General features: G+C 47.5%; 1 protein-coding gene across 1 annotated transcript in view; it reads left to right on the top strand.

The window, feature by feature from the left end:
* The window catches only part of larp1b (La ribonucleoprotein 1B), a 38,058-nt gene that overhangs the window by 9,811 nt on the left and 4,483 nt on the right, over positions 1-23,764 (top strand). Inside the window, exons 4-15 of the mRNA XM_076295556.1 lie at positions 687-897; positions 1,256-1,381; positions 3,312-3,483; positions 7,953-8,097; positions 9,144-9,312; positions 11,171-11,409; positions 13,024-13,383; positions 19,357-19,471; positions 19,613-19,770; positions 20,523-20,629; positions 21,195-21,358; positions 21,602-21,746. Coding sequence (XP_076151671.1) covers positions 687-897; positions 1,256-1,381; positions 3,312-3,483; positions 7,953-8,097; positions 9,144-9,312; positions 11,171-11,409; positions 13,024-13,383; positions 19,357-19,471; positions 19,613-19,770; positions 20,523-20,629; positions 21,195-21,358; positions 21,602-21,746 — 2,111 coding nt within the window. The remainder of the gene's footprint in view (positions 1-686; positions 898-1,255; positions 1,382-3,311; positions 3,484-7,952; positions 8,098-9,143; positions 9,313-11,170; positions 11,410-13,023; positions 13,384-19,356; positions 19,472-19,612; positions 19,771-20,522; positions 20,630-21,194; positions 21,359-21,601; positions 21,747-23,764) is intronic.

The raw sequence follows: 23,764 nt of genomic DNA, 5'->3' as shown, positions 1-23,764 counted from the left end.
CTCGTAGCCAGGCGTGAATGGCCGCGTTGATAAGCGATGTTGACTCATTAAAGTGGAATCATAAACTCCGGCATGACCTGAGGTGACTTTGGAAATGGCAGCTTTGGCCGCACTACAAGCCTGTCGTAATAATAGTTCATTAATGTGCTCTGAGAGGGCAGTTATGATGTCTAATGGGGGTGTAAATGTCCACATATTCGGACATATTCAACGTTCTGAATGTACCAAATGCAGTTTTTAACAGAGGTTAACGGTAGGCTTTTTTGCTTTTGAAAGTCCGTTATGAGTTGTGGTCAGTTCCTGTTGATGTTTAACTGGTCTTCATGCACATGCTGAGGAGCAGCTAACAACCTGGTGACGCAGGAGATGTGTGTGTGTGTGTGTGTGTGTGTGTGTGTGTGTGTGTGTGTGTGTGTGTGTGTGTGTGTGTGTGTGTGTGTGTGTGTGTGTGTGTGTGTGTGTGTGCGTGCATTTCATCAGTGTCCTAATGTACACAGTGATTAGCTTCCAGCTGAGCGACGCTGTGCATGTGTGTGTGACCTAGAAAGTGTGTGTGTGACCTAGAAAGTGTGTGTGGTGTGTGTGTGTGGAGTGAGTGTGTGAGTGAGTGAGTGTGTGAGTGTGAGTGTGTGTGCGCGCGTGCGGAAGCGGGCCTCTAATCGTGCCTTGGTTGTGGCCCTCAGCAGCAGAACCTCATAAACTCGGCTGGACGTAAGGGCCAGGGCCCGCGGCGCGACAAGAGACGAGGCTCGGACCGGAAGCAGGAGGCGGGCAGTGACGGCAGCGACAGCAAGGAGAACCGCGAGGCCCAACAGGAGCCGGCCACCAATCCACCCACAGGGGAGGGACCGGACGAGGGAGAGACCGCCCAGAACACCACCCAGCGCAGGAGAGGAGGTGAGGGATGGATGCGCACACACACACACGGACACACACACACACACACACACAAGGACACACACACAAGGACACACACACACACACAGCAATGTATACATGGGCATGGACCAGTGCACACTCATATATGCATACAGCAGGGAGATGAAGGTAGAACATGAAAATAAATGTTATATTGCCATTCAACACCAGAATGCACACACACAAACATTCATGTGAGCTCGACTTGGCATGACACTTACTAAACCTTGTGTGCACTTGTCTTTTATTGTGTGTGTGTGTGTGTGTGTGTGTGTGTGTGTGTGTGTGTGTGTGTGTGTGTGTGTGTGTGTGTGTGTGTGTGTGTGTGTGTACGCAGCTTGGAGGAGGGAGAACAAGGACCTGAATGACGATGCCTCGAGTGTGCGCAGCGATGGTGGAAGTGTCCGAGGAGGACTGCGGGGCAGGGGCAAAGGTCGCGGGCGTGGCAGAGGTCGTGGCCGAGGTAACAGTCTTTTAGAGACTTGCAGATTTGAATCTCGCAGATTTGAATCTCAGACATGACATAAGTTACTGCCACCATCCACTCCACCAAAAAAACATACAGTATTTATAACCATTTCATTTGAAATTAAGTACTTGTCTACAGTCTAAAGATGTTCAAATGATGCCTTTAATTTGTAACATCTCATTGAAATGAAGTACTTGTCTATAGCCTAAAGACGTTCAAATGAGGCCTTTTATTTTCTCGATCACTGCGTGATGATTCACACCACAAGCAACCAACGTTGATAAACAGAGAAGTGATAGAACACAAGAATACATAGAACATACAGTAGATTGCATGAAGACACAGAACACAAGAATACATAGAACATACAGTAGAATGCACGAAGACACAGAACACAAGAATACATAGAACATACAGTAGAATGCACAAAGACACAGAACAGTAATAAAAAAAAAAAAGAATGTTTGTTTCTTTCACACACTTCAAAGCAGCCCATACTGATGGCCTCTCAGTCCTGCTCAGTCCCACATGCCTTCCATCCCAGCGGCAGCACACTAAACAAGGCAAGGCAGCCGTGCCAGTCCTGCAGCGTGACGCGTGCTGCCAGGAGCCTGCAGGGAATCCTCCGGGGGAACATTCAGGAGATGCCTCCAGCGCTGTTGGCCTCCCACTTTACATCCAGTGGGGCTTTTCGGCCTGTGAACAAAATGCATGTAACTAGTGCCCTAGTTTATGGGTAAACACACCAGCCGCTCCCGTGACCTTGGCATAGTTGGCATCACGTTGGACGGGCTGGGCACTGTGCCAGAGTTCTGATGACCCGGGGCACGGCTTTCACTACGGACCAGTCGGGCGTGGTGGGCCAGTGGTAACATGACCTCCTGACAATCCCTCGACCTGGGTTTGATTCCCCAACCTACCGTTGTCCGTGTCTGTGTTGCTTTGGATAAAAGCACCTGCTTAGTACCAGTCAATTTTTTTCCTTTGTGATTCCTTGTTGTTGGAATGAGTTGCCTAATGTTTTATGTTCTATGGTGGAATGAGTTGCCTAATGTTCTGTGTTCTATGGTGGAATGAGTTGCCTAATGTTCTATGTTCTATGGTGGAATGAGTCGCCTAATGTTCTGTGTTCTTGTGATAGTTTTGGGACTCTGAAGAAATGTTTCAGGACTCCTCTGTTCATCGTGCACATGATTAATTAGTTCTCAGACTCTGCTGAACAGAAATGGTCCTTGCTTTAAGCCCTGCAGAGGCTGGAGAATGTTTTCAAACAGTGTTTTGTTTGCTTTGAGCTCACCGAGTGTTTGCAAACACACCAACGGAGGCGGTAGTTCCTGGCAACAAATAAGGACACTAGACTAAGGGTTACTGTTCCAGTCAAACAATTTGGATCGTTTGCACAAAAGCCTGTCGGTATAAAGCGGATGACCTGCATTCTGCCCAAATATTTGCACTTTGACACCCACTCACTACTGAAAGAAATGAATCAAAATCACGTCATGTATACAGACTTTCTTAAGTGCTCCCGTCTGAAAAGTTTTCTTTTCAGTTTTCTCGAACCTGATTTAACCTCTTTTAAGGTTCCTCTCAGGGCCACCTAAACAGGTGTCCACAGTCTGCAAATACATGTGTTGGTTGCGTTCATCGGGGTGATCCTCCAAGTCCAGTGTTTAGAGATGGCCCTGGGTGAGCTACTCTGAGGAAGTGCTGAACCTCCTGTCCCACTGATTTATTTTTATTTTTTGGGCGCAGAATAGAGAGCAGATTCATCACTTCCGAGGTCACTTACACTTGCACATCAGCAAACCACCTACTTGTTTTGTTTTAGCAGCGGTGCCTGTGGTGTGATGCATTGGAAAGACATAATAACAAGTGAGGTGAGGTTCTGGGGTTGTAACATCACCTGCTGTCTATCCCTCCCCAGGTCGCTATGACTACTCCCACAGCTACAGAGAGTCGTACGCCGAGGGCTCCAACGCCCAGGCGTCAGCTGAGTTTGGCAACAACAACATGATGTATTACTACGACGACGGCAACCGCGTGCAGATGTACACCGTGGACGAGAGCCTCCTGAAAGAGTATATCAAGCGCCAGATGTGAGTTCACTCTCCATAGGGGTCAAAGGTCCAGGGGTAAGGGTCAAGGGGTCAGCTGTTAGTGCCCATATACCCTACCCTGCTGGTGTCACTGCAGGTCAAGCCCAGAATGGACTAGTGACCAGCCTGGACATGTTCATCAAAGTAAGTGGGAAAGCTCCTAATATAAGAGCCCCATGGCTTTATTCTCCAAGCGAAACAAAGCTGTTCTTTTAGGAGGGTTCTATTAGGGCTCTTATACTAGGAGGTTACTCGCTTTTCCTGTGTGAAATTCCTCCGGCTTGCCACTAATGGCTTAGTCAGATTACACAATTGTTTTGTCCTCTACGATGGTCTGTTAAGGATTGCCCATGTAAGGCCATGCCATCATAGAACCATACATTCTTGATGCGTCTCTGTCGGGAGATTGGCCACATTACAAGATCATGTAGCCTCATCGTTTGCTCGTGTGTCGTCATAGTATGTCAACATAGTGTTGTAGGAGATTCTCCAAAAAACTTGACATGCTAGACTTTTTGTCGTGGGGTTGTGGAACGTTGCAGACAATAAATCGCTGGTCGTGGAATATGTCACATTACAAGACACGTTCCTCCATCTGCTTCGTTCCCGAACCTTTCATATTCCTGTACAACGCTGGAAATTTATTGGCTACAACAAAATTGTGGCAAAGTTGGGCTGAAATCGTGTAATCTGACCAAGCCATAATCTACATTAGAATACACCTCTAGTCTAGGAAGTTAACCTTTCCAGGAATTATCAACTTTCTAAGTGAATAAGCCTAAGCCAGAGACATGACTAAACAAAGTGAAGTGTGTGTGTGTGTGTGTGTGTGTGTGTGTGTGTGTGTGTGAGACATGACTAAACAAAATGAAGTGTGTGTGATCTAAAGAGAATGTGTCCTCCCTGAAGCTGTGTTTGACCTTCTCTGCTCAAAAGAGGCCTGTTTGGGTCTCGTCCTCACGTGAGAAGTGATGCAGTCACTGAGGAGACACCACTGATTCTCAGTGAAGTTAGATCTCTCTCTCTCTCTCTCTCTCTCTCTCTCTCTCTCTCTCTCTCTCTCTCTCTCTCTCTTTCTTTCTCTCTCTCCGGTCTCTCTTTTTCTTTCTCTCTCCCTTGCTTTTTCTTTCTCTCTCTTTCTCTCTTTCTATTTTTCTTTTTTTTCTTTCTCTCTCTCTCCCTCTCAAATTCAAATTCAACTGTCTATTGGCATGATAGTACAGTTACAGTATTGACTGTATAGTTACAAAACTCTCATGGAAAGAAAAGTATTTGACATGAATTAGGATTAGAATTTAGTTGTGTAAATCGGGATCTGCCTGTCACCAGTAGGTGGCGCTGATGGTGCAGAACATCTAGTCAGTGTGGCAGGAGTAAGTGTGTGTGTGTGTGTGTGTGTGTGTGTGTGTGTGTGTGTGTGTGTGTGTGTGTGTGTGTGTGTCTGTGTCTGTGTCTGTCCATCCTATATTTAGCCCCGTGCCCAGGGGAGGCTGAGGGGGTGTAAATGATCTGGGGCAGGAAGTGAAAAGAGAGAGAGAGACATAGAGAGAGAGAGAGAGAGAGAGAGAGAGAGAGAGAGATGGGGAGAGAGAGAGAGAGAGAGATGGGGAGAGAGAGAGAGAGATGGGGAGAGATGGGGAGAGAGAGAGAGAGAGAGAGAGAGAGAGAGAGATGGGGAGAGAGAGAGAGAGAGAGATGGGGAGAGAGAGAGAGAGAGAGAGAGATGGGGAGGGACCGAGGGAGAGAAAGAGGGGGGCACTGGGTTCCTTTGGTCTCATCTCTTCTGCTTCCTATTTCCATCACTCTCACGTTCTCCCTTACTGTCTTTTCTCAGACCTTCTCTCACTCTCTTTCTTTTTTCTTTCTTTCTCTCTCTCTCTCCTCTCTCTCTCTCTTTCTTTCTTTCTTTCTCTCTCTCTCTCTCTCTCTCTCTCTCTCCTTTCTTTCTCTCTTTCTTTCTCTCTCTCTCTCTCTCTCTCTCTCTCTGTCTCTCTCTCTCCTGAATAGCATGTAGCCTTTGGGGGCTTGCTCCCTCTGGGGGAGCGGGAGACGTGGTTGGGGGGGGGCGCAGGGCCATTAAGAGTCATTAGGGGGCGCTAGTGATGTGGCTTCTGACAGGAGGGCTCTGGGTGGCAGTGCATCAAACGACAGGCTCTTAGGCTAGAGGCTAAGGAGCTGGGCTAGCATGCAGCAGCTAGTGAAGTTGTGGGGTCAAATCCCAGCGGCCACCGCTGCGCCCTTGAGCAAGGCTCTTATACCGCAAGTGGCTCTGGGGTCACTGGCCCTTGTAATAATGGTCATCTGTAAGTGGCTCTGAAAGAAGAGGTCAGCCAAATGAATAAATAAAGTAGTAACACGAGTTAACTTAATTAATTGTCATTATGCTCCTTGAAATGGATGCAAAGAGGAAGTGTCATTTGTTTTGAGGTGTGTCAGCTTCACACACAGAGAGGTTTTGTTCCCTGAGCTGCAGCAGCACTATAGAAGTGAACTGATCCACAGAGGAGGCCAACATGCCAGTGAGGGAAAGCACATGGTATGAGGAAGAAGCAGGAGAACAAAATGTCAGCTCAGTGCACCTGCACATACCTCTCTCTCTCGCTCTCTCTCTCTCTCTCTCTCTCTCTCTCTCTCTCTCTCTCTCTCTCTCTCTCTCTCTCTCTCTCTGTCTCTCTGTGAATCCTGCCCTGGGTGGGGGTTGGAGAGTGTGTGTGTCTGAGTGATTGTGTGTGTGTGTGCTCGGAGGGCTGCTGTGTGTGTAGAGGCGTGCTGCCAAAGACCCAGAGCCATGGACCAGCTGACCTGAAGTAGAGGTGGAGAGGGACCGGGCACTGGAGAGGGGGGGTGGACCGGGCACTGGAGAGGAGGAGGGGGGGAGGGGGGGGGGAGAGGAGAGAGCACGCCAGCCAGCCTGAGCCCCGGCCCTGGAATCCTGCCTCTGGCTAAAGCACTCATCTCTCAGCTCAAGAGCAGAGGAAATGAAAAATAATACTGACTGCGCTGTACTGATAAAGAGATGGAGAGATCACAAGAAGAAGAGTTCTAAAGAAGGGTGGAGAGGGGGAGGAGAAACAGGAGCAGTGAGCAAGAGAGAGCAGGGCAAGAGACAGCAGGGCAAGAGGTCAAAGCATGAAGTGCATTAAGTGGATGAACAGATAAGGATGGTGTGAGATGTGTGTGAAGAGGTGGAGAAAGAGGGATAGAGAAGAGAGGGAGGGAGGGAGAGAGAAGAGGTGCAACTGCAAGTTCAGCTTGTGCCATCGCCCCTGACAAACAAGTGTAACACCAGCACATCACGACTGTCGCAGTCGCAGGACACCCTCAGCCTAGTCACCGGGGGGGGGGGCAGGACACCCTCAGCTTAGTCACCGGGGGGGGCAGGACACCCTCAGCCTAGTCACCGGGGGGTGGGGGGGTGGGGCGGGCAGGACACCCTCAGCTTCCTGCCCTCAGCCTAGTCACCGGGGGGGGGTTAGAATGTGATAACTGAGCAAATCAAGAGAAAAAATGAGGGAGATGGTGATTAAGAGGAAAGGAGAGAATGAAGGAGAACGAGGGATGCACAGACAGAGAAAGTAAGTGATGGACAGAGAGAGAGAGAGAGAGACAGGGGGGGAGTGGTGGTATTGACAGGCGGTTAGACAGGCGAATCATCAGCGGTGGAATTGGAGTAATGAGTCACTTGACCTGGTTTCGTTCTGAGTGATTCTCTCTGTGTTTCTAATTAGTTTTCACTCGGCTCCTGCTGTCGAAGTCGGCTGCTTCTTTTCTCTTTTCTTTATGTTTTTCATCTCTCTCTTCCTGTTTCTGTGTGTGTGTGTGTGTGTGCGTGCGTGTGCTTCTAGCCCTTCAGTGCAGTAGGATTATGCTAGAATTGTCCTAAATGTGTTAATCTGCATCAAAAATGCCATTCAATTCCAGACTAGTCTTAATCTTTAACGGGCCCTCTGCCCCAACAGTAAAGCCTCAGCCTGCCCTTAATGACCGGGGGGGGAGCAGCGGCCCTTGACCCCTCACCCCTGACCTCTCACCTTTGACCTTATTTGTACTGTGTGTCCAGGGGGCCCATTTCCATGGGTTCAACTATTGTGTCAAAAAGATAAGCCCATGTTGTGTGTAGCCCATGTTGTGTGTAACTTATGTTGTGTGTAGCCCATGTTGTGTGTAGCCCATGTCCCTGTTCTGAATGGGGTTGTGTGGAGCCCATGTTGCTGTAGACTTGCCTAGACACACCTAGGGAAGACGCTGTTATTAGAGCTGCAGTTGGGCGTTGTTGTTAAAGGGGTTTGTGCGACCTGTGTGTGTGTGATCTGTAGTGTGTCTCTCTCTCTGTGACCTATGTGTGTGTGTGATCTGTAGTGTGTTCCTCTCTCTGTGACCTGTGTGTGTGTGTGTGTGATCTGTAGTGTGTCCCTCTCTCTGTGACCTGTGTGTGTGTGTGATCTGTGTGTGTACCTCTCTCTGTGCAGTGAGTACTACTTCAGTCTGCACAACCTGGAGCGGGACTTCTTCCTGCGCAGGAAGATGGACGCCAAGGGCTTCCTGCCCATCTCCCTCATCGCCAGCTTCCATCGTGTGCAGGCCCTCACCACCGACGTCAACCTCATCGTTGAGGTGTGTACACGCACGCACACATGCGCACGCACGCACGCACGCACGCACGCACGCACGCACACAGAGAGAGAGAGCTTCCATTGCGTGCAGGCCCTCACGACCGACATCAACCTCATCAGTAAGGTGTGTGTGTGTGTGTGTGTGTATACACGCACGCACACATGCACACACACACACGCATACACACAGCTTTAAACGGGTATAAGTAAGTATAAGTATATATACTCTTTTGATCCCGTGAGGGAAATTTGGTCTCTGCATTTATCCCAATCCGTGAATTAGTGAAACACACTCAGCACACAGTGAGGTGAATCACACACTAATCCCGGCGCAGTGAGCTGCCTGCAACAACAGCGGCGCTCGGGGAGCAGTGAGGGGTTAGGTGCCTTGCTCAAGGGCACTTCAGCCGTGCCTACTGGTTGGGGTTTGAACCAGCAACCCTCCGGTAACAAGTCTGAAGCGCTAACCAGTAGGCCACGGCTGCCCCAAGGGTGCAGGCCCTCAAAACCGACATCAACCTTATCACTGAGGTGTGTACATGCACGCACATACACAAACGTGCTTGTGCGCACACACACACACAGACACACCCACACACACACACGCACACATACACGCGCACACACATACACACAGACAGCCTATGTGTTTGTGTGATTGGACTGAATGTGTATATTATAACATCCTCATGTGCTTGTGTGTGTATTTGTTTGTTTTGGATTTGATGAATGTTTGTGTTTGTCTGTATTGTGTTGTCTATGAGTTAGTAGCTGTGGTTTAATGTATGTTTGTCTGTCGTGTTTTGTATGTGTTTGTTGGTAACTGTGGTTAAAGGTTTGTGTTTGGTAACACTTGTTTATGGTTTTGTGTGTGTGTGTGTGTGTGTGTGTGTTTATCTGTGGTTTAATGTATGTGATGTTATGTGTATGTCTGTGTGTGCGCTTCTGTGTGGGTGTGTGTTTATCTTTGGTTTAATGCCTGTTGTTTTGTGTGTGTGTGTGTGTGTGTGTGTGTGTGTGTGTGTGTGTGTGTGTGTGTGTGTCCAGGCTCTGAAGAACAGCACGGTGGTGGAGCTGGTGGACGAGCAGATCAGGCGTAAGGAGGACCCTGAGCAGTGGCCCATCCCCACCGCCCCCCTGGACACCCCCCGCACCGACTTCACCCAGCTCATCCACTGCCCCGAGTTTGTGCCCCGACAGAACCTCTCAGGCACACGTATGTCACACACACACACACACACACACACACACACACACACACACACACACACACACACACACACACACACACACACACACACACACACACACACACACAATGCACCAGCTCATCCACTGCCCCGAGTTTGTGCCCCGACAGAACCTCTCCTCAGGCACATGTATGTCTCACACACACACACACACACACACACAAACAATGCACCAGCTCACCCACTGCCCCGAGTTTGTGCCCCGACAGAACCTTTCCTCAGGCACATGTATGTCTCACACACACTCTCACACACACACACACACACACACACACACACACACACACATAGACACACACACACACACACACACACACACACACATAGACACACACACACACACACACACACATAGACACACACACACACACACACAACGCACCAGCTCAGGCTCTGCCCGAAATGTGTGGCCAGACAGAACCTCTCATCCTCAGCCATTTGTGAGAAACTATTGGTGATATATTACATGTCGGTTTAATTCAATTGAAAATGCCAACATAATATCAGAATATTGTCAGTGATTTTCACAGAAACAAACCAGATCAGCAGGTAACTACAAGTGCTCTGATGATTGGCCAGGGTTTGTCTTTTCATTATTAAATAAGAAAGTGAGTCCGAGGCCCATTTGATTGCGGTCCCTGTCTACTCTGTAGGATGTGTGGGGCTCTGCCAATAGAAACACATGCCTGGGGTTTGTGCTCCTCAGCGGGCCTTCATGAGCTCCTAATATAACCCAGCTGAGTGCTGCCGGGACATTTGCACTAAAGATGGTAGCGTCATTTAAGGATCCAAAAGCACTGCAAGTTGTTGGGGGATTTCCTATAGAAATGGAATCCAAATAAGCCCACTTACTTATCAGAGAGTTATTAGAGCAGAAATACGCAGTGTGAGAGATGTTAGATCAGAGATACTCTCAGTGTTAGAGATGTTAGATCAGAGATGCTCTCAGTGTGAGAGATGTTAGATCAGAGATACTCCATGTGAGAGATGTTAGATCAGAGATGCTCTCAGTGTAAGAGATGTTAGATCAGAGATGCTCTCCGTGTGAGAGATGTTAGATCAGAGATGCTCTCAGTGTAAGATATATTAGAGCAGAGATAATCTCAGTGTGAGAGATGTTAGATCAGAGATAACTCTCAGTGTAAGAGATGTTAGAGCAGAGATGCTCTCAGTGTGAGAGATGTTAGATCAGAGATGCTCTCAGTGAGAGAGATGTTAGATCAGAGATGCTCTCAGTGTAGGACATGTTAGCGCAGTCACACACAAGCCACAGGAACCTCTTTGCTGTTTTGGGTCAGATTTGGATCGTTCTGCACTTATTCTTGTGTTCAGTGACACTTAAATGATGGTAATTATGATAATGGAGAAGCCTCAACTGGACTGACTAGTGTCCATTGTGAAAGAAAAGGTCAAAGTGTCACTGTGGGAAGCTGTGAGTGCAAGAGTGGATGTTTCCAAGGTTCCTGTAGCGGGCAAGAATGCTGTGGTCTTTCTAGGAATAACCATATTTTTGTTTTCTATGAATAACCATATTTTTGTTTTCTATGAATGACCATATTTTTGTTTTCTAGGAATGACCATATTTTTGTTTTCTATGAATGACCATATTTTTGTTTTCTATGAATGACCATATTTTTGTTTTCTAGGAATGACCATATTTTTGTTTTCTATGAATGACCATATTTTTGTTTTGCCTCCTTTTTGGCTTCAGGCTTACAGCTCACCACAGCTGTAATGATCTGTTCCGTAAGAGGCTGAGAGAACCCTTCAGTGTGGTCTCCTCTCCTTCCCCTCTCCTGATTGGTCTCCTCTCCTTCCCTTCAGTGTCGACCTCGCCCACCAAAACCACCAATGACAACGCAGAACCCTCCGGTGAATCTAAAGACCCAGCACCGGAACCGACCCCTCAGCCTGCGGACTCCTGCGCCCCGGCCGTGGTTCCGTCCGGTTCCGCGGTGAAGAGCTCCGAGCCCAAAGGCCCGTCTGGCAGCACAATGGATCCGCACACAGAGGAGTGGGTCCAGGTGGAGAAGAGACACCGCCACTCCTCAGGGAAGGCCAAGGTGCTGTCCGCCCCTCACTGCCCCCTCACTGCCCCCCCTCACTGCCCCCTCACTACCCCCCCTCACTGCCCCCTCACTACCCCCCCTCACTGCCCCCCCTCACTGCCCCCCCTCACTACCCCCCCTCACTGCCCCCCCTCACTGCCCCCTCACTGCCCCCTCACTGCCCCCTCACTGCCCCCTCACGGCCCCCCCTCACTGCCCCCTCACTGCCCCCTCACTGCCCCTCACTGCCCCCTCACTGCCCCCCTCACTGCCCCCTCACTGCCCTCACTGCCCCCTCACTGCCCCCTCACTGCCCCTCACTGCCCCCTCACTGCCCCCCCTCACTACCCCCTTACGGCCCCCCCTCACTGCCCCCTCTCACGGCCCTGACTCCTTGTGCCCCATGCCCAGTTCAGGATGCAGCTCTCGTGCCCCATCACCCCATTCCCAGATCTGCCGTCCATCTCCCCGTCTCTCTCTATCGTTGCCATGGGCTACCCGTCTCTCTCTACCGTTGCCATGGGTACCCGTCTCTCTCTATCGTTGCCATGGGCTGCCTGTCTCTCTCTATCGTTGCTATGGGCTGCCTGTCTCTCTCTATCGTTGCCATGGGCTACCCGTCTCTCTCTCAGTTACTCTGCTTCCTCTATTCCTCTCTGTATCTATCTGGCTCACCTCTTCACCCTGATTCAATCCTTCCCCTCTTAGACAGTGCCATGGAACACCAACACACCACACCAACTTCCTGTTTGAGTTGCTTTGTGTTTCCTGTGTCACCCCTCTAATTAATCTTCAATTGTAACCTCAAGTCCATCCACATCCACTGCTCCTCAACTCCATCCACATCCACTGCTCCTCAACTCCATCTATATCCACTGCTCCTTTACTCAATCCTGTCTTATCTCCTGTGCCGTCTGTCCCCACGTTGTGCTTCTCCTTTCCCCTCCCTCTCCCCCCTCCCCCTCTCTCTTTCTTTCTTTCTTTCTTTCTTTCTCACACTCTCTCTCTCTCTCCCTCTCTCCCCCTTCTCCTCCCTCTCCCTCTCTCTCTCTCCTCTAACTCCTCTGTGGTCCAGTCTGCTGATGCCACCTCTGTCCCCAAATCCACTGAGTCCATCCCTCCGTCTCCAGTTGAGTACTCCTCTCCTCCTCTCCTGTCCTCCCTCCCTCCCTCCCTTTCTTTCTCTTTTCCATCCCGTTTTCTCTTCCTTACTTCTCTCCATCTTCATTGCGTTGTATTCCAATTGCCTCCGTATAGCATTTCACGTGCAACCAAATTTCGCAAACCACCATGTCGCCACTTTGAATTGTAAATGTTTGTACTGGCTGAGCACTCTACCCAGCAGTATTGTTAACAGTGAGATGTGGATTTAGTCCAATGATGTGTGCTTCCTCACAGTTTTGAATGAACAGAAAAGGAAGTTACCTACACAAAGCTCAGTAAATATTCCTATGTACCTACCTATAAGTCAGTTGTGCAGATAGGCTAAATGCATCTAAAGCATAATAGCCATTCTACTTATTAATACTAGCTGAATAACATTTGGAAATAACACTAGCTAAATAATATTATATGTTCTGGTATTTTTTCGCCTTGGCTTAACGTTTGGTTTTGTTTGGGAACGTTCAGGAACGCGTGGAGCATGCCCAGACGGTTCCACGACCCCAGGCTGAGCCCGAGTTGGAGGAACTGGACTTCATGTTCGACGAAGAGATGGAGAACCTTGGGGCGCCCCGCAAGAACACCTTCACTGATTGGTCAGACGACTCCGATGACGAGCTGGACGACAGTGACGTCAACAAGATCCTGATCGTCACCCAGACGCCGCCGTACATGCGCAAGCATCCCCAGGGCGACCGGACGGGGAATCACGAGTCCCGCGCCAAAATCACCGCCGACCTCGCCAACGCCATCAACGACGGCCTGTTCTACTACGAGCAGGACCTCTGGCACGAGGAGGACCAGCTGCTAGACTGTGCCAACACCAAGGTAACCAGCCCCGCCAAGACCAGTCCTGCCTTGAGTCCTACTCGCGTCCTTGAGTCCTACCTTGAGACTTACTTGAGTCCTACTCGCGTCCTTGAGTCCTACCTTGAGACTTACCTAGGACCCTAACGTGAGTCATGCATGAGTCCTAGGGTCCTTATTTCAATGACGCGCTAAATGACGTTAAGTCTAACTAATTTTATTACTTATTTGAATCTAATTGCTTATTTAATGCCATCAGAAAGATCTATAGCACAAACATTTGTGGGTCCACTCAGGGCCACACACCACACAATAGCCCCATTTCATACGCGAGACACTATTCTTGTTGCCTGACCTTGCACTCTGCTGTCATTGAAGTTAGGGTCCCTGATGTTGGTATGATCTGGGGGTACAAAGTCCCAGTTGGTTCCCCAGCCATTTGACACCACTGCTTGGGTCAGACGTTCCCTAACGTCATCAACACAAACCCCATTTGATCCTTTAAGTCTGCTCTAATTTCCAGTGAGTGCATACAGTAGGCCAAGGCTCCAAAGTCCTCAGGTCCCCCAGACTCACTTGCCCGCTCACGCACGGACAATACACACACTACACACACTCACACACTACACTCACTCACACACACACTCACACACACACTACACACCATGCACACACTACACATACTCACACACTATACACTCGCACACACGCACTCACACACTCACACACACACACACACACACACACACACACACACACACACACACATACACACCATGCACACACTACACACACACACACACACACACACACACACACACACACTCACACACACACACACACTCACACACACACACACTCACTCACTCACACACACACACACTCACTCACTCACACACACACACACACACACTCACTCACTCACTCACTCACTCACTCACTCACTCACTCTCACACACACACACACACACACACACACACATACACACCATGCACACACTACACACACACTCACACACGGACGATACACATACTCACACACTACACACACTCACACACTACACACACTCACACACCATGCACACTCACACACCATGCACACACTACACATACTCATACACTATACACTCGCACACACACACTCACACACACACACACATACACACACACACTCACTCTCACACACACACACACACACACACACACACACACATACACACCATGCACACACTACACACACACTCACACACGGACGATACACATACTCACACACTACACACACTCACACACTACACACACTCACACACCATGCACACTCACACACCATGCACACACTACACATACTCATACACTATACACTCGCACACACACACACACTCAATCACACACACACACATACACACCATGCACACACTACACACACACTCACACACGGACGATACACATACTCACACACTTCACACACACTCACACACACACACACACACGCACACACCATGCACACACTACACACACACACAAACACACACACACACACACACACAGGATCTCCCAGCATGCAGCACTTCCCAAAATAACCCCTTATTTATTGGCATCTCTGCCTGCTGCTGATGGTGTGACTCCATACGTGGGAGTGCAGCTGGCTGCTCATAAACTCGCTGTACTCCCAGAGGAGCAACTGGGCCAAAAGGATCTCCGTGCCCCAGAGCCCTGAGTTATAGTTAACTTCTGACATAACATGCTTGCTTCTGCCTCTGCAGCGCTCAACTTTTGAGTGACCAATGCGCTAGCAAGCCGCCGTATATGTGGACAGGGCTTAACTCGTCCAGGGAAAATGCGTTGTGGAAGTTATGAAAATAACTCCATTTTGTCCAGTGAAATAAACACCTGCTCATACTATTCGGTTATTAAGTGATGATGCAATAATGGGATAACAAATCTCTTTCTGGGTCAACGGCTTTCAGAGCCACTCGGTTTTCTCCATAGACAGTAAAATAAACTATTTTTTCCGCTATTCAGAGCAGCCTTTAAGAACATTGCCATCCTACTACTCCCTTGTTGCCTCAGCCTAATAAAACCCTATTTTTTGCGGAAGCCTGGACGTTCCCCTTGATTATATCACCTGGCTGCACAGCTACAGTAGTTACTGTATTAAAATGACTGCATTAGGTCATTGAATAAGATTGATGAATGAAATATTTTTTATTTAACTATTTTAATCACATTAGTAGACCTATATTTGTTGAACTTCCAGCCTTGTAAACAAGGTTTCTATTTTGTTTCTATTTCATGTAGATATTGATCTTCTTTCGTTAGTTAACAGTTAGGTCTACATGCAGTGGCACTGACACGGCTTCTCCTTGTCCTGTGCTCTCCATACACACGCGCGCACGCACACACACACACAGACCCGCTCCTCTCCTCTGTAGGCTACTTGCACGTGAATCGTAACAAACGACTGTAGATTGTTACAGCGCAAATAAATGCGGCTGAATGACTGTTCTGCTCGGTGTTAACTAAAGGTTAGCATCATCAACACTGCAGCGCAATACACATGCATGCAAATTAACTAGTTTGTTCATATCACCACAAAGCCAATTGAGGAGACAAAACTCTTTAAACAGGCAAAGTTATCAGCAGTTAGCAGCATGTATGTAGCCTAGAGCCTTAGCTGGTAAGCTAATGTTAGAACAGCTGGGTTTTTGGTGGTTAGCTGTGTCAACTACCGGTACTTGCAGATAACATTATGCATCAATTCATTACCTGTGAGATGGAATGCGCCGCCAACCCCCTTAGATACCGCAAATGCCCCCACTGTCACTGTACTCCAGTAAACAAAGTCCCCAGTGCACAGGTGAATGGCTGCTGTGCAGCCTAAACAGTCGTGGAGTTTTAATCGTCAGCTGGACAAGTGAACGAAGGTACCAGCCAGAGTAGCAGCACAGGGGAATTATGAACTAGAACCAGGGACATGGCAGGTTCGATCAAAAGGTAATGAAGAGGTTTATTTTTAACCAAAGTAGCTCTATTGATCAGACCTTTCTTGACACTGTTAGCTGGTCCTCTTGTTTACGTTTTTTGCTTCTTCAGTGGTCGGTGTGAAGAGTCGGTGGCGCGTCGGCAAGCGCAAGTATAAATGCGTTTTGGTGATGTCACATATTACGAAGCGTAATCGCAGCCTTTGCGGTTTGAAAATCGCGTTTCATCATATCGCGATATTATCGCAAATGCAATAAATCGTTCAGCCCTAGTTAACAAGTTGCGAAAACTGGCCAGTTGGGCTAGTAAGCGTTTTTTGACGATTAAGCTGTTGGACCCGAGACGTCAGACTTAACAACCGGATAGTTGTGGGCACCACGTTAGTTTGGTCATTATCAGTGTATGTACCTGAAGCTATCAGCACTCTTTTTTTCCATCGGTTATCAGTGTGTGTGTGTGTGTGTGTGTGTGTGTGTGTGTGTGTGTGTGTGTGTGTGTTTGTCTTTTTTTTGCAAGCAGGTGGAAAATGCTCAGAGGGCCAGAGAGACGTAGAGGACAGGGTCAGAGAGAAGCGAGGGATAGAAAAGAAAAATGAAAAGTGGCAGGAAGGAGAGGAGGAGAGGAGATGCATCTTCTGATGAGTCAGGATATGATTTGCTGTCTTTTTTTTGCTCTCAGTAACACCTGGACCCAAGCCTGACCAACGCCCCTTTCCCCCTCTCTCTCTGAATGACCATGGTCACTCTGACGACTATTAAACACAGACCAGCTAAACCAGTCTTGTGCTCCACTTCATTAGTAAAGACGCCATCAACGCTAGAGTTCCAGTAGCCTTCAGCTAGTCATATCTGATAAGGTTGATAATGTTCCACAGTGTGTGAAAAGTCCCAGATGTGTTCACATGCCAGGGCCATACATGGTCATTGGTCGGTCACCTTTTCTTTTTTTTTCTTTTTTTTGCCTTGGAGTCCTAAGGTCAAAGTACAGCAGCTTGATAAAGAGTGTGCTGTTCCCTCCATAGAACACTTAAAGTCTTGCTCAGAACTTGCCCTGCGATTCTGGATTCCATACATATTTGCACATGGAATACCAGTAGAATTCCATGATATGAAAGTATGCATGAAGCCTGTAGGCACTGCACCTGCTCCAATTTGTTCCTGAGTCCGTTGTTGTCTGTTTAGGAGAATTAAGGATAGGGCCGCTGTATTAAGCCCAAACCCATGTCTCTAACATTAACTTCAATATTTACATAAATACAGTTGTTTTCATGTAATATGATTATAGTATGTTGGTGTTATTTATTATGTTGATAGAGAATCTTTCATGAAATTATTTTTAAGTTTATTGGAAAGAAATGTTTTTATGATAGAATTCTGTATTTTAAGATAATGACCTCCATAAACACTTTAATGCATGAGGATGTCTGATGGACTGTTTGGAATCTCGTCATTGTTTTGCTTTTTTTTTTTTAGTCTGCAAATAAAAACTTTTAACGTTTAATGTTAGACCGTGAAATGGACTGGGCTAATCTGCCCGTGAGGACGCGACTCTAGAAAGTAACATTACAGTTACCCAGGAACAGGCTGTCTGAAGATCTTTTTGCTCGACTGAGAGTGATCAAATCTTTGCGCTTGAATTTAAAGAGTGATAAAATCTTTGAGCTTTTTACAGTTAAGTAAAAATAGATAATCTCTCCTACTGATGAAAACATGCTTGCTAGCTTGCCTGCTTGTTTGTTTTATGTGTCATGATGTTAGTATTTATTGTTAAAAGCTTCATAATCTCTGTCTATATACACATTAAAGTTTATTTCATCTAGGTTTATGGAATAGAGTTGAATGAAATCAGTCACCTACTTAACAGGTAGAAAATGATACCTAATTTTATGTTTAAAAACTGAAATTCTCCGAAATTGCACAAGTTACAGTAGGTGGAATTGATTGTTTGTGTGTGTGTGTGTGTGTGCGTGTGTGTGTGTGTGCGTGTGTGCGTGTGTGCGTGTGTGCGTGTGTGCATGCGTGTGCGTGTGCGTGCGTGCGTGCGTGTGTGTGTGTGTGTGTGTGCGTGTGCGCACGTGACTTGTTTACTGGCTTCCTCATCCAGAGCTCCAGAGAGATTAGGCTGATAGTTCACTCCCTCAGGCAGCGGCAGGCCCCCATCGGTGAACACGTTGCGGTGTTGAGAGATGGCACACACACACACACACACACACACACACACACACACACACACACACACACACATCTCTCTGTCTCTCTCGGTGGCAATACTAGACACAGATAGTCATGCTGTTTACATTTAACATAATGTCTGTTGTTCATGGATACACACTGTGTTCAAAAGTTTGGGGACCTTGTTTTTTATCCATGTTGCAAATGACGGATTCTTTGACAAACGCAGAGGTTGAGGGCCACAGTTAGGGCTGCAGCTAACAATAATTGTCATAGTAGATGAATCTGTTGATTATTTTCTCGAGTTGGTGAACATGTGGTGATTGGTGTGTTTCCCAAATTCCAAGATTATGTTCTCAAATACCTTGTTTTGGTCACACGTTATTTTCTTTAACAGAAATACCTTGTTTTGGTCACACATTATTTTCTTTAACTGTCATAGAGGAGTAAAGCAGAAAATAATCATGTTTAAGAAGCTGCATGATCCAAACCGATTAACCAATTACCAAAATAGTTATTAATTAATCAATTAATTGATTACTTATTCCAGCCCAAGGCACAATGATTATTTTTTTTAGAAGTCACTATTTCCAGCCTTGTTCATCCGGCTTCATTTCCTAATCAAACTCGTGGTTGATGTTATGGAAGGCAAGGCCATTTGTAAGTGTCCCCAAACGTTTGAATGGTAGCGTAACGGCCCAAACGCAACGCAACGCAACGCAACGCAACGCAACGCAACGCAACGCAACGATGAGTTTGACATGTGAAAGTTTGGGGGGAAATCCCGTAGTGTTGGTTCTGACCAGCTGACGTGTTACTGTTCCTCTGGCCTCCGGGTTTTCAGGAGGTGGAGAACTTCAAGAAGCTGAACGTCATCACTCAAGATGAGTTCAACACCTTCGCCCCGAAAACTCCCATGGATGCCACCCAGGAAGTTCCCCCACCTCCACCGCAGCCTGGTACGTATGTACACACACACACACACACACACACACTCTCCAAAACACATATTTACTCAATTGCAACACATGTTTGTTGTTCCGTTGTTCGGGCGGTTGATTGATTGTTTGTGTTCCTGGCCATCTCTGGTTTCCCAACAGAGGAGTCCAGCATGGCTCACTCTCTGCCCAAGATGGTGCCCGACTCTCCCGGGGCTCCGAAGACCCCTCGTACCCCACGCACGCCCGGTCGCCAGGACCCCAGCAAGATGCCCCGCTTCTACCCGGTCATCAAGGAGACCGGCACCATCGATCAAACCGTAAGAGATGCCGGTCCTAAGTGCCTTTACACACAGGGGTATCTAGCGACCGTGCGCACGGACACACAGGGGTATCTAGCGACCGTGCGCACGGACACACAGGGGTATCTAGCGACCGTGCGCACGGACACACAGGGGTATCTAGCGACCGTGCGCATGGCTTTTGGCACATGTCTCATTTATAGTAATCAGTTCATTTGAACATGCAGGGGGTAACTGGTGAGTGCATGCAGGGGGTAACTGGTGAGTGCATGCGTGGGCAGGGGGTAACTGGTGAGTGCATGCGTGGGCTGGGGGTAACTGGTGAGTGCATGCAGGGGGTAACTGGTGAGTGCATGCGTGGGCTGGGGGTAACTGGTGAGTGCATGCAGGGGGTAACTGGTGAGTGCATGCGTGGGACATGTTTCTTGAAAAGATGGACTGTTCAGATGGAAGCCAGTGTAGTTTCTACTTGCTTTGCGCGCGAGGCTTTTCAGAAGCTGAGTAAAGATGTTGAACACACAGCATGCATTCCAGTGGCTTCAAAAGTGTCAACACGATATGAATTCTTTTTTTCCCCAGTTATTTAACAGCAGACAAACACCAGGATTGTTAAGAGTCTGTATATTTACCACAGTCACGTTGACAGTTTTTTTTTAGACTTCTGCCTCCGTTGTGCAGTGTTCTGTAATGATAATGTTTTTGTGAAGGTGTGTGTGTTTGTGCTGCTTGTGATCTCTAAGAGCTTTCTACCCCATCTCTTCCCTCCTCAGACCCCCAGGAAGAAGAAGACCAGGCACAGCTCCAACCCCCCCATGGAGTGCCATGTGGGCTGGGTCATGGACTCCAGGGAGCACCGCCCACGGTCCTCCTCCATCAGGTGAGATGGAGGTGGGGGACTAGTGATCAGGAGGCTCCCAATCCCACAGCAATCCCCACTCGGTCCCACCTCACTACTGTAGAAAGCAATTGTGTTGCAAAATTGTGCTCAGTCAAAAGTGAAGCCACCAGAAGGAACTGGCCGCGTTTACTGCAATCTCCAGTTTACTGGTTAATTGTGGGCAGGCATTGGTCAGATGTGCTGCTCTCTATGCCTGCTTTGGCTCCAAAATGATGTTACTGGACCCAGATGGCCGGCCAGGTTTCTAGTTAATTTTTAATGGTCCTTTTTTTAATAGAAGGCAAGGTTATCATGACTTTGGTTACCATGACCACCAGTACCAATCCAACCAGCCAAGAAGTTGCCGATTGAGCTCCCCCACTAACTCTCTCTCTGTCTCTCCCTCTCTCTCTCTCTCTCTGTCTCTCTCTCTGTCTCTATCTATCTCTCTCTCTCTCTCTATCTATCTCTGTCTCTGTCTCTCTCTCTCTCTCTCTCTCTCTCTCTCTCTCTCTCTCTCTCTCTCTCTCTCTCTCTCTCTCTCTCTCTCTCTCTCTCTCTGCAGTAGTTCCAATGCGTCCCCGTCTGAGGGAGCCCCAGCGTTGACGGGGAGTTACGGCTGTACTCCTCAGTCCCTGCCCAAGTTCAGGCACCCCTCACACGACCTGCTGCGCGAGAACGGCTTCACCCAGCAGGTGTATCACAAGTACCGCAGACGCTGCCTGAACGGTATGTACACACACACACGCGTGCAAACACACACATACACACACACACCCACACCAATGAGTGAAGCCTGAATGCCTGTCTGAGTACACTGCAGCCAAAAATAGACACTACCTCACTCTAGAACATGCCCCACTTTCTTGCTGTCAGATTGATTGATTGATTGATTGATTGATTGATTGATTGATTGATTGATTGCTTGATTGATTGATTGATGGCCATTTCTCCCCCCTGGCTGCTGTGTAGAGAGGAAGCGGATGGGCGTGGGCCAGTCTCAGGAGATGAACACACTCTTCAGGTTCTGGTCCTTCTTCCTGCGGGACAACTTCAACAGGAAGATGTACGAGGAGTTCAGGCAGTATGCCGTGGACGACGCCAAGGAGAACTACAGGTCCGTGTGGAACTGTGCACCGCATCGCACCGCACGCACAGTTTGATCTCCGAGAACCTCAGAAAGCGTTTCTGCACACGCTCCCCTCAATCACTGACACAGTGCCAGTCTGACCGTTGGTCACTTTGAGCTAGGGGTGGGCGATATATATCGTCTGCGATAATATCGTGATTGTTGTTTTAACGATGTGCAAATTTACGTTATCGAGTATTTAAATTACTTATGGGGAAAAAACACTGGAAATCACGCATTGAAACCCCATACATTCACTAAATCCAGGAGGTGTATGCAAGAGAAGCCCCGTTGCAGCAGAGCAAGTGTCACATGATCGCTAGTGGGTCCACGTTGTCACATGTAGGCACATGTTTATTTTGTGTAGCGAGATCCAGACGTAGCCTACTTGGGATTTTGTGCAGCTACCTCTGTTCACGTAGCATTAATGAGACAGTCACATTTTTTTCCTACATGGTATTATATGGAGAGAAAACATTTGCCTTTGAGTATTTTAATAGTCAGTTGTAAACAAAGAACTCTTCTCATGTAACCCTTTTGTAAATGGACTGAAGTTCGCTCTAAATATCTGTGTATCGATTATGCTAACCGTTAGCATCTCTATGGGATTTCTCATTTACATTAGCCATAAGCTAACGCATTAGTTTCTATTCTGTAACTTGGAATGCTAGCCTACATGATTTCTCTTAAACAAAACATCGAAGGAAATAACTTAGATGTACTCTGTTGGTCTGCTTAGTTTTACAGTGAATCCTAAGTAAAGGTTTTTGAAAGGAACTTCAGCTTCAGACTTTCTCTTGGGAAACTGTTAGGCCTAGTCATCTTCTCTAATGTAGCTGGCTAGACCATGTCATTGCCACACACACAAGATGGGCAAAATTGAAAATGTGTCATAGTGACAATGCATTGGTTGAGGATAGGTTATTGGTTATTATTGTATTGATGCTATTCATAAATAATGAGCTGTAACTCAGACTTCTACATTTTTTTTAAAGGATATCGACTAATTATCGTTATCGTCAAAATCACCAAAAATATCGAGATATTATTTTTTGTCCATATCGCCCACCCCTACTTTGAGCCCATTGCTTGAAGCAATGACTGACTCTAAAATATGTATATGTACATATACTCCATGTTGTGATATGTGAGTGTGGGTGTGTGAGGGTGCGGTCGCCACACTGAACCAAACAACACTGGCATGCTGGAACATGCTGTGTGTGTGTGTGTGTGTGTGTGAATAGCAGTTTGACATAAATCAGAAAATAATATCAGAGTTTGGGGAGGCATTTTTTGGTTGTCGGAGGTGGGGGGGCCTAAAAATGTCTTGGTTGGCTGACCGCATAGCAGTGTTTTTAAGCACCTGGGTTCAGCACCTGCCAGAGTGGCATTCCACTGCACATGCGTCACTGGGTAAGAGGCAGAGCAGAGGAGCGCGGTGTGTGGCTCGGACAGGGCGCTGTGTTTGGGGGTGTCCAGGAATTTAGAGTCTTAGTGGCTCAGAGGATTACGTGGACACACTTAATCAGGTCTTTCTGGTTCCTGACCTCGTTACAGATCTATGGTATAGCTCAATGAGTTGGAGTATAGGTCAATGCTGACGTTTTGACTGACATTGTTGCAAATTTCATATGATGATGCATCATTCCACAAAATGGTTTGTCTTCTCTGTCATGAAGTTATTCAATAGGCTTAACAATAAACATATAGCCTTACCTCAAAATAGCTGTTAGGCTTATCATTTTGATCTGTAAAAAATGTCACATGCAGCCATGCCTAAACTCTGCTCACTGCACATTTATTATAGGCTAATGTATCATAATATAATATTCAATATTAGTTGCGATGATTTTTTCCCCATCATCCTATTTTTAAAGCAGGCCTACCTGCGAGCATGCAATTTGGCTATGGGTTTTCTACAGGAATAGCATGTTTGAACGGGCACTGCACTCTACCCTAGTACATTATTAATTAAAGAAGGTAGGAGATAATATACATACATACAT

Source organism: Alosa pseudoharengus, unplaced genomic scaffold (assembly GCF_046254945.1).
Source record: "Alosa pseudoharengus isolate Yale_2024_CS ecotype anadromous, Long Island Sound unplaced genomic scaffold, YU_APseudo_1.1 YU_APseudo_1.1_scf_2, whole genome shotgun sequence".
Taxonomy (NCBI): Eukaryota; Metazoa; Chordata; class Actinopteri; order Clupeiformes; family Clupeidae; genus Alosa; species Alosa pseudoharengus.
The sequence above is the reverse complement of the archived record's forward strand: the minus strand, read 5'-3'. Positions and strand labels throughout refer to the sequence as shown.